The sequence below is a fragment of the Gavialis gangeticus genome, unplaced genomic scaffold (assembly GCF_001723915.1).
Source record: "Gavialis gangeticus isolate Ggan-Ray unplaced genomic scaffold, GavGan_comp1, whole genome shotgun sequence".
Taxonomy (NCBI): domain Eukaryota; kingdom Metazoa; phylum Chordata; order Crocodylia; family Gavialidae; genus Gavialis; species Gavialis gangeticus.
Genome location: NW_017729031.1, coordinates 79,545,867 through 79,560,691, shown reverse-complemented (window position 1 = coordinate 79,560,691; position 14,825 = coordinate 79,545,867). Strand labels below are relative to the sequence as shown.

The following is a 14,825-nucleotide window of genomic DNA, read 5'->3' as shown; positions in this document are numbered from 1 at the left end:
CAAAAAATAATTTACAAAAGGATTTCCCCATACTGATGGTCCTTTTTTTTTTTTTTTTTTTTAAAAAGGGGGGTTTCTTAGAAAGTAAAAGTACAGGGTTGGAAGAAGTATTGTTCTCCACAGATTTCATTTTTTTTCTCACAAGTTTATTTTATCCCTGTTGCACAGACCTCAATTTCTGAGTAACATCCTAAGTGACATTTTTATGCATATGAGTGAATGACGTATGAATTTTTTCAGTCAGTCTACGTCTTCCTGTCTAATAATAATATATTAATACTAATGTTTTCATGTGCAAATGTTAAGATGTTGGTAAGCAAGTCAGTATCTTTATCTGCATTTTGCATATGGGTATTTGAAGCAAAGGAAGTAGTGTTACTTTCCTAAGGTCAGAGAACAAATCACTGCAGAAATAGGAATGGAAGCCAGAAGTCCTGATTCCCAGCCCCCTATACGAGTCATAACCATCTTCACCTTTTTTACCTGTAGTATTTTCCTTTCTGCCCCTCACTCAGTCACAAATCTCTCTTATCATTTTTCCCTTCACTATTGTGTTTGTTTGCTTAATTCCTAGCTTTTTCTTCCCTAGACCCTGAGGAAGAAAACAAAACGGGCACAAGTGTATAAAACAAAAGGACCACAACTGTCTTTTTAGTTTTGATTAATACAGGCTTAAAATTATTACCAATTTTACTCTATTCGTTTAATGAACTTTGATTACCAGTGTTTTGACTGATCAGGATTTCTGATTGGGAATTATCACAATAAAAAATAGGTCAGCCTTTCCTATCAGTTCTCAAAAAAACCCTCTTTTCATCATGATCTTTAAGTCCTAAACATAAGGTGTCAAAGATTTAGAGTTGAGGTTGATCATAAAAAATCCAGCAATTAATAATATGCAGTGTAATATTTCATGTCTCAGGTTGTTTTAATGCTTTGAAAGGAAGTACAGGAGTCTTTCATGTGCCTTTCATGTTTTGAGTTGACAAGTTCAAAGGCACATCAGTTGAAAGTATGTAGAAACCATGTGCTCTTCTTAGGATCTACCTTGCTGCTTTGTGCTAGGTATTCATAAAATTAGGTCAATAATTATAATTCAGCAGGTCTTCATAAAAATAACTATTAAGCTTACTGAATTTTTCTCAGTTCTGCTAATGCTCCTTTTTATTTTTGATGTAATTTTATCTTCTGACTTCAAACATTTCACTAAGAGGTAATCATCACTTGATTGTGAAGATTCTTAGATTAATAATCATTTTGTGTGATATGTGGATAGAAGTATTCCCCACTAAGGTTGAAAGGGTATTCTTTCTCCATTGAAGAGGTGTCTGATAATCCCATACTTCAGGGCTTCCTGGGGTTGCCTATAGGGAATAAGAAGGAATTTTCTTCTCATTAATGCTTAATTAGTAATTGAATGGATAAGGATACTACCTACATCCACCCTTTTCCTTTGGCCTACAGAGGTTGAGTTTGCTATTGGCTAAAGGTTTTACCCCTTTAGGAAAATTAGTAAAGGCCTACATTGAAAGATACTACATTGGAAGATACTACATTGGAAGATCCCAATAGCAATTGTCTGTACGTTGTTTAAGTAGATAGTTAAACTCAGCCATTTGTTGACAGTACATATACACTGTGTGTGTGTGATGGACTTCCAAATGAAATATGACAAGGTTATTTCTGTTAATTGAAGATAATGTCCTGCAGTGAATAAAAGAATGCTCTTAGCATAATGATTAATCAGTGTGAAACACTGGAGAAATTGAAAAAAGCAAATGGAACTGTATGCTGAAAGTGGAATTGAGGACATGCTACCAAACTGAGAACATGCTGCATTGTTACTGATTATATAGCAATGGCAGCTCTTTGAGATGCCCTTGTTTACAGAGATTCCACTGAAACTGCTTGTACCTCCTATGAGCAAGCTGAGACCATTTAGTCAGTGCTGTCATTTGAGACCTCCATGTTCCTTGTATACCCTTGCATCCCCTGCAGTGGTAGTATAAATAGGGTGACCATACGTCTCAGTTTGGCTGGGACAGTTCTGGATTTGGGCTGTCCCGGACAGCCAGTGAAAATTAAAACAGTGTCTGGTCCAGGGTGGGTGTGGGGTGGGGAGGCGGAGCAGCCCAAGCTGTGAAGTGGAATGACCATGGAAAAGGAGAGAAGATTGTTAACACCTGTGAAGTAAAGCATACAGGGTCATTAACGTGCCATTGACTCCCTTAGCTGCTTGAAAGGTAATACCAGAGCTCTTCCATGATCTCCTGTCCCTGCCTCCAGTAGCACAGCTGACTTGAGAAGCAGCAAGGGTGGTGGGGGGCAATGTCCCCAATTTCACATTGTCCCATATGGTCACCCTAAGTATAAAGGAATGAGTATCACTTCCTTCACTAACAATAAGCATTTGTGTGATAAGTTTGCATTTTTATTTCCATCACTGCAAATTGGTAAAAATCTGTGTAGTTGCCCTAAATCCTGGATTACATTCCCAATGCAGCAAAGAAATATATGGACAAAAACTATATCCTTCTTGCTCAGTATCTTGTTTAAAAAAAAAAGTCAGGGTTCAGTGAATGAATATCTTTCTAACTGAAGTTCTGCAATGATTGTACTGCCTTAGGAGTCCTCTGCAACCTTTACAGGTGCAACTACCGTGAAAAATTCAGAGCCTCATATTTTACCAACTTTTTGTCTTGTCCCCTGCAACCAAAGAAAATAGCTTTATCGCCATTTGCTTGATAACCTCCCTTCATGTATATGAACTGTTATTAAGTCTTACCTCAGCTTTCTCTTTTCCAGTCTAAATAATCCCATTTCTTTCATGCTTTTCTCCTAAATCATGTTTTCTAGATCTCATAAGTTTGTTGCTCTCTGTTGGACACTTTCCAATTTATCCACGGCTTTTTTTTCAAATATAGTACTCAAATCTCTCTCTAATAAAAAAAAGAACACAGTACTTCATGTGGAGCCTCACAAGTCCTGACTAGAGTGGAAGAATCACTTCCCTAGACTTGCAAATGACTCCATTACTACAGCCCAGTATACCATTGGCTTTGGGTTTTTAGTTTTTGTGGGGTGTTCTGGGTTTTTTTGCTTGTTTTTTTTTGGGGGGGGGAGGATGCAATATGAATACACTGTGTATGATATTCAACCTGTGGTTCTTTGGGATCTTTTCTTCAGTGCTGTGGCCCCTAGACAGTCATGCCCTACATTGCATTGGTGTTTGATTGTTCTATTCCAAGTGCAGGATGTTGCACTCCTCCTCACTGAATTTCATTCAACTAATTTTGAACTGTTTCTCCAGTAGCAAGATCATTCTGAAGCCTAATCCTAGTCATAGAACTGGGGTGAGGCGTGTTAAGAATGTATTTCTGAAATTGTATTGGGTTTCTCACCTCTTGTGAAGCGAGAATACAACTGGCAGGTATTTCCTATGTGTTCACAATGTTTCCCCGGGTAATGGGGATCGAAAAGAACTTTGATGTGTTGGTTTTTTTTAATCTCTTCCCTTCTTGGGATCGTGTGTGGAGACTTTGCTTTATGTTTCACAGGCTACCTTATTCGCAGATCTGCAATCTGAAAGATCCATACTACCCTCCTCTGGCACTGTTCCTGTATGTTTGTGTGCCAGCCAGCCTGGGATTAGCATGTGCGTCTCTGTCCGTGTTGGGGGCTCGTGGGGAAATGATACTCGGGGAGGGGGAGGGGAGGGGAGGGAGAGGGGGATGCGTGCAACTGTCAGAAACACTGAGACGCGCACAGGGAATAGAAGATCGCCCGGCGCCAGCAGTATTGCCCTGCCTCCTCCTGCTGCTCGGGGCCTGGAAATCAGACACTAACCCAGCTGCAGCTACCCGTGGCACGCCAGGCTAGTGACTCACTGTGTCGGGGTGAGCAAGCCGCACTCTCACAGCCCGCCTTTCGGGTGTCCAAGAGCCTGGGAGCTGGGCATGCATGTCCCCGAGCTCTCCGGGTGAGTGACAGTACCAACAGGTGCAAGGCATGGCAGCGGTGGAGCGGGGGCCAGGGGTGCGGCTTGTCAGGCAGGGCCCCAAACACAGATCTCCCATGACGCGGGGCACAAGCTGCATCCTGGGGTGGGGGCAGTAAGTGCAGGGGAGGGTGATAATAATGGAAACATAATTGCAGGGGGCTCCGGGGGAGGAGCAGCAGCCTCCCGTCACCCCCTATACTGAAGGGGGAGCAGGGAGAGCAAAGGGCTCCCAAGGGGGGGGACTTCCAGAGGGTGGCAGAAAGGGCCGGGTGTGATAGCTGAGGGGGCTGGAAGGGAGGAGGGGTGGCTGGCTGGGCTGCTGAGGGGAAGGGGGGCAACAACTAGGCGGGAGTTGGGGGGTTGCCTGATAAGGGAGGGGGGTAACAATTGGGGGGTCGGGTCTGGTGGGGACAGCTGTGTAGGCTTATTTGGAGGGGAAATGGGGGCCAGCCTCGGGAGGCGCAGGCCGGGGTAACTTTGCGGGCCCCACAGACGGGAAAATAAGTTGTTGGCGCGGGAAGCAGCGCCCGCCCGCTCCTGTTTCTCCGCGGTCGCTTCTCACAACCTCAGTATCAACCTCCCTCCCTGTGTGCCCCTCTGCTCCCCGCCCCGGGCATTTGGGAGACCCCCTCTCTCCTCTCCCGCGCCCACCTCTGTTTTCTGGGCCCGCCCGCCCTCCGCCTGACGCCGCCTGTTCTGTTGGCGGCACAGGCTGGCGGCCGCGCTCTGAGCTGGCGGCGCGTGAGGAGGGAGCAGCGTGCCGGGAACGTGCCGCGGCGGCTTTGAGGCCGGTGTGAAGGGGGAGATGGAGCCGGACAGTGCGGTGAGTAACTGGGGGTCGGGGGGGCCCGGGAGCGAGGAGGGCGCAGATGGCGCCGCGTGGGATGAGGCCACCCTCACGCCTGGCCTCGGCCGGCGGGTGTGGTCGGGGCGGGAGAGGCGCGTGTGCTACAGGCCTCGGCCCCTGCCCGCAGCGCGGAGCCAATTCAGCCATGGGAACCGGAGGTGGCGGCGGGAGCTGGACCCGCTCCGCCGCGAGGGCGTGGAGGGACGTGACAGAAGCAATGGTAGAACGCGGCTTTCCCGCCAAAACCGGCACGGGCTGGTCACGCCCCTCGAGCAGCCGGGAGCCGTTGGCCCCGCCCCTGGCACAAGCCGTTTGCGGCCACTCCTCGCCCCGCCCATCGCGAGTATTTCGAATCCGTGGTCCAGCCCCGTAGGAGCCTTCCACGTGGGTCCACGCCGTCTGCGCCTGCGCGTTGGGCAGGGGTTGGGCCTGCTGTCGCTTGCGGCGTTGATAGGTGGCTTCCTTTCTGTCAGTGGGTGAGAGGATATGGGCAGGGGGAGCTGGGAATGCCCATAATGAGGGTGTTGTGGCTATGTGATGTGTCCCCCTTGAACCAGGGTAGGGCTGGTTTCACCTGGGGAATGTGACCTGCTTCTCCCCCATTTTTCTCCTGGAGCAGGACAGTTCCTTCCTTCCTAACAGCTGCCTCTGAGCACAGGGAAGCCTGTCACCTTGGGGTTGCAGATCTACCTGGGTGCAGTGGGATGTTAGGTTTGTTTAGCTGTGATGATAGCTCAGGAAATATGCAAGAAGCAAGGTAAGGGGGGTTGTGCTCTTTTTAACTGTGCTAACAGGTTTTCCTCAGTTGATTCAATAAAAGAGATCCCCCCCCCCAAAAAAAAACCCCAAACCCTTGCCCCTCTTATGTTTTCTGAACTATCACAGTTAGAACAGCTCTCCAACACTGTTGAAAGAAGTAGAGTTGATTCGGTAATGCATTTTGTCAGTGTAAGTATGTGACTGGGAGAGATGTTAGACAAGCTGTTGGATGCTGTGCATACTTACGGGCTGTGAGAGACATCTCAGATCTGTCTCTAAAGACAGATAAAGCATAAGCTAAATAGTAGGTTAAAACAATCGTTTTTGTTTAACTCTATTATGTAAGTGAAAAGTCACTTGCAGAAGGGGAAGAGGGCAGTAGAGCAAAGAAAATTCATTTGAAGAAGCTAGAAGCCAAATAAAAGATAGTTGAACTAGCTGCACTTAATGATATAAAACAGGACTGCCCCAACTTCTGAAAGTGGCTGGAGACCACAGGCCCTGGCTACCTGCTGCAGGGGCCACACTACAGCCGGAGGCCCATATGCTGTTAGGGCTGGATACCATGCAGCATGGGTTCCCCAAGCCAGAGGGCTCCCTTTGCTCACAGGGTGCCCTGCCTTCAGCTGTGGGGGTAGGAAGCTGGAGGCGAGAGGAAGCCCCAAACGCTGCCAGCTAGTAGGGATGGGCAAGGATCTGCTCTGGTGAGTGTACCCAAATGGGTTAGTAGTTTTATTTGGGGATTTATGGGTGCAGATAGAACTGAGAATTTTCACTTGATCTGGCCACAGAAAGCAGTTTATAGCTGTGACCAAGCACAAGAGCACAGCTACAGACAGCTTAAAAATGGGATGAAAATCTAACCCCTCATTGCATGAAGTAGCAGATAAAGTAGGGGTGGGCAGTTATTTTGGGCAGAGGGTCGCTTACTGAGTTTTGGCAAGCCATCGAGGGCCGCAATACAGGCAGCCAGGGTCAATATTAATTTTCTAAAATTTGGGGGGCCTCGTGGATAGAATGGCCTGGTGAGCTGCATTGTGCCCACCCCTGAGATAAAGACATTTAAAAATGTAGCATCTTTTGTAACTTGTCTTTCCAGCTCACAGCCTGTCCCCATTTTCAGAATGGGAGGTGGGGGGAAAGGGAGCAGAGGGAGTTCAGTCTAGGGTTTTTCAGTCCCCACGTAGTGTGGGGTAGGTGTACTGGAGCCCTCTGGAGGGGGACACTCCAGTTCACCCACCCTACCCTCCAGCATCAGCTGGGGAGCCTCAAGAACAAACTGTCTTCACTGCTTTTCTCCTCTCCCATTCTGAAAACAGCAACCCCTGGCAAAGAGCCCTGGTCATTTTTATGGTAACCTGGCTGTAGGCTCCCAGCCCACAGCTATGTTTCCACCCACCCTGGAACCAGCAGTGAACTTCTGTTTGGTCTGGGGTAACGTAACTCAGAACGCTTTGCAGGAGTCATTTGGAGTTACAGTTGAGAGCTGCATTTCTGTATGCACCCTATGTTTCTGTTTACCCATGAGGCATGGGTGTGGCTGATAGGAAGGCAGGAGGCCATGAAGCTGTGCTCTAGGGAGGGGCTGTTAAAAGTTTGGCCTGCAAAGCCACAGGGGCATTAGTGATGCACCCTGTCTTTTATGATACAAACTAAGGGGCTGGGTGGATCAAGGTAGGACCAAAGCAGGGCACTATGGAGAGAGAGAGGGAGAGTGAGGAGGCTGAAGCCAGACAGAGCAGTGCCTTGCTTGAGGCAGAGATTGGGCCAAACCAAGGCAGCCTAACGATCAAGACAGCAGAATGAAGAACCTAAGGCTTGTCCTAGTACTGTGGGGGCAGCCTCCCACATCTATATTTATCATCATAAAGGCCTGGCAGGCAAAGATGGGGCTGTGGCTGGAGAGTCCCAAGCAGGTGAGAGCAGGAGTGGTACAGCAACCAAAGGGCATTGTGGCCATCTTCTGAGTTGGATCCTGTTAAATCTGTTACACCAAGTTTTGAACCTGTTTAAACTGTCAACCTCTACAAGGTCCTGTGGTAGTGAGTTCCACAATTAATTACATGCTGTGTGAAAAATAATTTCCTTTCATTTTGAAACTACTTCCTAATAATTTCCTTGTGTTCCCTAGTTCTACTGTTGTGAGAAACGTTAAATGGTATATCCCTATTTATTTTTCCACATTACTTATAATTTATACATCTCCATCATATCACCCCCTTCCCACCACAATCATCTTCCCTCTAAATTGAACAATCCTAGCCTGTTTAGTCTGTCCTCACGGAAGCTTCTCCATGTCCCTAATCATCCCTCTAGTCCTTCTGTGTACCTTTTCTAGTTCTACTATAGTCCTTTGGAGACTGGGGAAACAGAACGGCACAGAATAGATAGTATTCAAGGTGTAGATGTGAATAGCAGTGACTGTAGAGTCCATCATCATGTATATGTATCCCTTTGCACTTAACAGCACTGAATGTCATCTACCAGTTTGCTGTCTGTTCACTAAGTCTATGCAAAGCAGCAAGTATTTGCTTCGGATTCAGCCAATTCAGAGGGACAATGATTCAATTCAGAGATTCGAATCACTGTCCCAATTCAATTAGGCCAAATCAGATCCGAAGTTTTGGTGCTGCTTTGGAGATTTGGCCATTATCTAAACAGGTGCAGCAGTCCTTACCACGGTAGACACAGCTGCCTCCGGCTGGTAAGTCTGTTGTGGTGGGCAGAGGGGGAAGGGATTGGGGCTGGGACAAGCTGCCCAGCTTGGGTGAGAAGTGTGGGTCTTGGGGGGGCGGCGCGCAGCACGGGATGCAGGCACAGCAGCGCTGGGAGCAGGGGCTATGCCCTGCTGCTGCTTGACCAGCCGGGGTGGAGGGACAGGATGCAGGTGCGGCTCACTCCGGGCAGAAGGGGGCAAGCGACAAGAGGGCATAGCCCCTGCTCCCAGCGGTGCCATGCCTGCATCCTGCGCCTTGCTACCCTGGCTGGGCAGGTGGCGGCAGTGCCTGCCCCCCCGCACCAGCTGGTTAAGTGGCAGCAGGGTAGAGCTCCCACTCCCAGCGCTGATGCTGGTGCAGCAGTGCTGGGAATGGAGGCTCTACCCTGCTGCTGCTTGCCCAGCAGTGGGGGTAGGGGATGCGGGCATAGCAGCACTGGGTATGGGGACTCTGCCATGCTGCCGCTTGCCCCCTTCTGCCCAGAGCAAGCCATGCCTGCATCGCGCGCCCCCTCCACCCTGGCTGAGCAAGCGGCAGCAGGACATAGCCCCTGCTTCCAGCACTGCTGTACCTGTATCAGCAGTGGGAGCAGGGGCTCTGCCCTTCCGCTGCTGGCCCAGGGGGTACGGGGGAGCAGGCACTGCTGCTGCTGGTGCAGCCAATGCAGGATGTGGGTGCGGCACTGCTGGGAGCAGGGGCTATGCCCTGCTGCTACTTTCCCCCTTCTGCCTGGAGTGCACTGCACCTGCATCCTGCCCCGCTCCAGCTGGGCAAACAGCAGCAGGGCATAGCCCCCTCTTCCAAGCACTGCTGCGCCTGCATTCCACACCCCCCTTCCCAAGTCCCACACCCCCTGCCCTGACTAGGCAGCTTGTCCCAGCCCCAGTCTCAATCCTTCCCTCCCCCCTCTGCCCCACCACAACAGACTTACCAGCTGGAGGCAGCTGTGTCAGCATGGTGAGGACTGCTGCCTGTTCAGTCTCTGGCTGAATCTCCAAATCGGCTGAATCTTTTCCAAATCGATTCAGAGGCTTCCGATTCGATTCAGAGCTTTTAATTGGTCTCCCATTTTGATTTGGATTCAGCGATTCGGTCACCGAATCAGGTCAAATCTCCTCCTAATCGAATAGGCTACCAAAGCTTCAGATAGCCCTACTGTTCATTCAATTTTACTTCTGCAGTTTTACTTCCAAAGAACTTGTGTAGTTCAGCTTTGTTTTTTGCCACCATGAATAATTTAGAGAGATCTGTAAATTTGGCCTCGTCATTCTCATCCTTTCCAAATTGTTTACGAGCCTGTTAAACATCATAGATCCCAGGGATACCCTACTGCTTATCTCGCTACATGGGCGACTGGTGCCTCTTGAGTCGGGGGGATGCGTACCACCACCCGCCCCCCTCCCCCCCAGACACCAGTCAGTGACTGGTGGCTGATCACACTGACTGGGGTGGGGGGGTCCTCTGCAGCCAATCTCACTAACCAAAAAGTGGCCGCGCCGCTTCCAGAAGTCCCACAGTCTCTTCTGGAAGCGACATGGCCACTTTTGCTGGCAGCCCTGCTCCCTGGCCAGCGCTTGCAGGGGGGGCACTGGTGCTCCCACCTGTCCCCTGCCTGTTGCCTAAACAGGGAACGCAGCCTGACAGGAGATGCAGCAGTGCTCTTGGGGTGCATGTGCACCCCCTACGTATTGCCAGTCTTGCTCCATTGTGAGAAATGGCCATATACTTATTCTTTGCTTTCTGTCCTTTAGCCAGCCTTTATCAATTTTTACTAAGAGCATAGCTGTAGTTTAGGTTTATCCACTTAGTTTTCATGTGGGCACTTAGGGCAATGGATGAGCTGGTTTACAATCTGTGATAGACATGGAGGATCCAAGGATGCTGATGGTTTCATTGTGGGATGTATGGTTTGTGGTTCAGCAGCTATTACCCTCCTATCCTATTCTCTCTTAAACTAACATCAGTTTTCTAAAAACCATGACTCACATCTGTATTGACCTGCAAACAACTACAGAAGGCAAACCCACAGAACACCACACTTCCCTCTGTATAGCTAGTAATCTTTGCAAATACACCAAGAAGGCTGTAATCTCTAGCCAGGCCCTCAGGTACCAGCAGATTTATTCCTGAAGCAAGAGAATTTCTTCTTTGGACTGTTCCTTGCATGCAGTTACCCTGAGGAACTTATCTTCAGGCTTTTGCATTGAGGCTCCCTGTATTAGCACAAATCCATTCATGTTGCTATAGCCATGTAAAACACCTGAGTCTTATTTTGGTTTTATTTATACTGGGACAGTAGCAGGAAGCTTCAATTATATATTTCTGTCCCTCCTTATGGGGTCGTCAGGGATGTTGAGGCACGGGTACCCTCACTACCTTTGTCAGGTGTTTGATCATGCCTCCTTCCTCTGCCCCAGGGATAGAATTGCTCTTTGTGGGTTTTATTTATTAAATGTCTTAATGACTCCCCTTTCCTCATAACTGTATAGTGCTGCAGATGACTGTACTGTGCTGTTAAATCTGGTGTGTAAGAGGAAAGGAGATGATCTAGTTCACAAATGAGCACCCAGTCTCCTTATAGTTGCCTTCTGCTGCTCCTGTTCTCTCTCTCTCTCTACCCGATGATCTTCCAAGGTCCCTTCCGGCCTTACAATCTATGAATCTACCAATGAGACTGCAGAGACTATTCCGTTCTACAATAGAAATAAACTTTGCAGTGTTATTAAGAAAGGGAAAAAGGGTGGAGGAAAGACAGAAAGCTGGGTATTTTTAATATTAAAACAAATTAATTTGACACGAGGAGAGATTTGGGACATGGAGGATAGAGAGCTCTATTTTTTCCCCAAACTATTGACAATGAGGTCATGATTACTTCTGATGGGTTGAAGACCTAGATTTTAATGTGTAGGAGTGAACAAATTATTCTTAGTGGAGATGCTTGGTTTTGGAATTAATTTTCACTAACGAGCCAGCAGGGCCAAAGTGTACTGTCATTCAATTAATGTTCTTCTATTTTGCTTGATGCTAGTAATCTTCAGTTATATATACAGTTATGCCATAACTTTATGCAGCTGTGAATCCATTTACTTTTTAGTGTGTTAATGTCAACAGTGAACCTAAAGACTGGGTGTTCCCAATGTTTTGCTTCCTGAAGAACCATTAGAAAGGGGCAGTCCTGGTTGGCAGACTGCATGAAAGAGGCTTGCAAGTCAATTTAGGAACCCTTGCTAGAGACCATTGTGATAATTTTGTTTTATACATTTAAGAATTATGGTCAGCAGAAAACTTCTACCAACAAATTAATTCCAAAGAGCATGTTATACAGTCTATGTTAAAACTTTAAATGCATAATAGAAAATATTATTATAGTGTACTGCCTAAATTTGTTTAAGGGCATTGTCCATAGAAGCCTGTGTTTTCAGTTCAGACTTCCTTTGTTCATGCAGATATCAAGCTGGGAATATTTTCAAAAGGAGGCCAACCTTGTTTCATTTGTATATTTTATGGCATCAACAGTGAAAAATTTATAAACTGAAGAACCAGGATTTTGGTTCCACCAACAAATAGATTACAGTTCACAGAGTTGCAGTATGCTTATGCCTATTTACCCCACTGAAGTGCACAGATTGACCCTTCTGTATCATAAAATCAAAGAATCATAGAAAATTAGTGTTGGAAGGAGCCTCAGGAGGCCGTCTAGTCCAACTGCCTGCTCAAAGCAGGACCATCCCCAGTTAGATCATCCCAGCCAAGGCTTTGTCTAGCGGGGACTTAAAAACCTCCAAGGATGAAAGTTCCACAACCTCTTGGGGTAACCTGTTCCAGGGCTTCACTACCCTCCTAGCAAGAGAGCTTTTTCCTGATATCTAAACTAAACTTCTCTTGCTACAACTTGAAACCATTGCTCCTTGTTCTGTTGTTTGCCATCACTGAGAAGAGTCTAGCTCAGGGGTGGGCAAAATATGGTCCACAGGCCAGATCCAGCGTGCTAACAGATTCAGTCTGGTCTGTGGGCAAGCGGCTACTAATTCATTAGATCTGGCCCATGAGCAGCCAGCAGCTTCAGCTCTGGCTGCTGTGCAGTACTAGGCAGGGCTGTTTTTCCTGTGCTAGGCAAGACTGCTTCTGTCCGGCAGCATCAGCTCTTGATGCAGTGACATGGGTTTTGCTGCAGCAGGCAAGCAGCAGTGTCAGCTGTGGATTCTGTTGGCGAGTTCAGCAGCCCTGACGCAGAACCCTGTCAGCGGCGTCCATAGCTGACACCATTGCCCTCCTGGCATGACTGAAGTACCTGCCCAAAGCTCCATCCCAGAACCTGCCAGTGGCATCAGCTGTGAACCCAGGCAAGAGCTTCTGCAGCGGCTTCATCAGCTGTGAACACTGCTGGTAGGTTCTGTGTCAAGCCTCTGCTGGCTGTGCGCACAGCTGATGCCACCGCCTGTCCTCCCTGGTGGAAGTCTCTATCTGGGTTTGCAGCTGAGCATTGAGGCACCAAATGAATTACAGCTCTGGACAGGTTCTGGAGGCAGTGAGAGAGAGAGAGAGAGATGGATATGGCCCTCAGCAAGTCACCAAAACTCATTAAGTGGCCCTCCAGTCTAAATAATTGCCAACCCCTAGTCTAGCTCCATCTTCTTTTGTAACTGCCCTTCAGGTAAGTTGAAGGCTGCTATTAAATCCCCTCTTAGTCTTCTCTTTTCCAGACTAAATAAGCACAGTTCCCTCAGCCTCTCATAAGCCATGTGCCTCCGCCCCCTAACCATTTTCATTGCCCTCCCCTGGACTTTCTCCAATTTGTCCAAATCCTTTCTGTAGTGGGTGGCCCAGAACTGGAAACAGTATTCCATATGTGGCCTCATCAGTGCCAAATAGAGGGGGGTAATCACTTCTCTCAAACTACTGGAAATGTTTCAAGGATATCTCTAAATAGAATACAGGGTATTAATTAAGAATCCAGAGATTTACATTGGTTAAAATTTGCCTTTAAATAGTTAATCACAAATAGAAACAGCTGCTAACCAGGAATCCAAGGTCAGCCTGCTCTTGAAGTCCACCAGAATCATAAGCAAGCAAAATTGTGTAGGCGGATGTGATATGTTTTATTAGACCATCTAAATAGTTGGAAAAAAGTTCTTGAAAGCTTTTGGGCACAAACACCCTATCTTAGGCATAGGGAGAGTGGCCAGTGCCAGGTCCCTGTAGCCACTGGGCTGCATGGTGCCCTGGTGTGGAGAGCTGGTGTTGGCTGCTTCTGGGGCTGATCCAGCACGGGCTGGGATGAGTGTGGACAAGCGGAGCCCCAGGCAGTGCAAGGTGCGGCACTTGCCCCAGCCCTGGCTGCAGTGGCCCTGGGAGCTTCTGACACCAGCTGCCTGCACCAGCACATGGTGCTGCCCAGTGGCTACAGGGAGCTGACATCGCCAACTCCCAGGGCATTGCAGTAGAATCTGGGGTGAGTGGGGGCAGGCAGAACCCTGAGGGGTTCGAGGCACAGTGTAACCCAGTGGCTGCAGGCAGCTGGTGCCGGCCGCTCCCGGGGCCGCTGCAGCCAGGGCTGGGGTGAGTGGGGCCGTGGCCCTTTCCCCTCTCCCCACAGATTTACCTGCTTGAGTGGGGGGGGTGTCTTTGCTGATTACATAAGAGCAAATTTACCTTGAATATGGGTCTAAATATGCTTATCACATAAGAGCAAATTTGCATATAAAGAACCCACATAAATCAAGGGAAACCTGTACAGCACGGGTTGGCAGGCATGGCACACGAAGCCATTTTCCTGAGCCCACATTGGGGCCAGGGCTGGGGCAGGGAGGCAGCAGTTGTTTGCAGTCTCCCAGATGCAGCCAGTCCCGGCTCTGGGCAGCTGCTGCCAGCCGGGAGCCCAGGCTGCTCCCAGCATGTAGCTGGGAGGCTGCAAGCAGCCCAGGCACCATGGCTGGCAGCAGCTACCCCACAGCTGGGGCCAGCTGCAGCCAGGAGGCTACAAACAGCTGCTGCCTCCTGGCCCTGGCCCCAGCTGCCTCCCAGCCCTGGGCTCTGGGGAGGCAACAGATACCAGCGATTCTTCCCATTGCTTCTGCAGAGCAGCATGTGGAACATGGTGTGGCAGATCACAGCCAGGGCCCAGGAAGCTGTCTGCTGCTCTGAGCTCCCTGCTGCCCTAACCACACTTCCCCTGCAGGCAGGGCCAGCAGTGAGAGGCACAACCCTGTGTGCTGCCCATGTTGCTCCTATGCATGCAGGGGAAATGCGACCCGGGCAGTGCAAAGCTTGCAGCAGCAGGCAGCTTCCCTGTGCAGCCCCTCTGTGTGCTGCTGGTCTGGGTCTCTCACACGGTGCTTCCAGCCCTGCTGCCGTCCCCAGGGCCCTCCAGAGCATAGCGCATGCGATCTGGAGTGGCAGTGCACAGGGGCTTTGAGTTGGGTGGGGCAAGGGACAGCAAGGCTGATGGGCTGGGGCTTTGGGTGGGGGGTAAGGGACAGCAGGGCTGGGGGCAGGGGGCACA

At 49.1% G+C, this 14,825-nt stretch overlaps 1 protein-coding gene across 1 annotated transcript in view; it reads left to right on the top strand.

Annotated features, from left to right (window-relative positions):
• Positions 1 to 4,707: 4,707 nt before the first annotated feature.
• BOLL (boule homolog, RNA binding protein) overlaps positions 4,708 to 14,825 on the top strand; it is a 90,148-nt gene continuing 80,030 nt past the window's right edge. Inside the window, exon 1 of the mRNA XM_019523155.1 lies at positions 4,708 to 4,823. Coding sequence (XP_019378700.1) covers positions 4,806 to 4,823 — 18 coding nt within the window. The 5' untranslated portion in view covers positions 4,708 to 4,805. The remainder of the gene's footprint in view (positions 4,824 to 14,825) is intronic.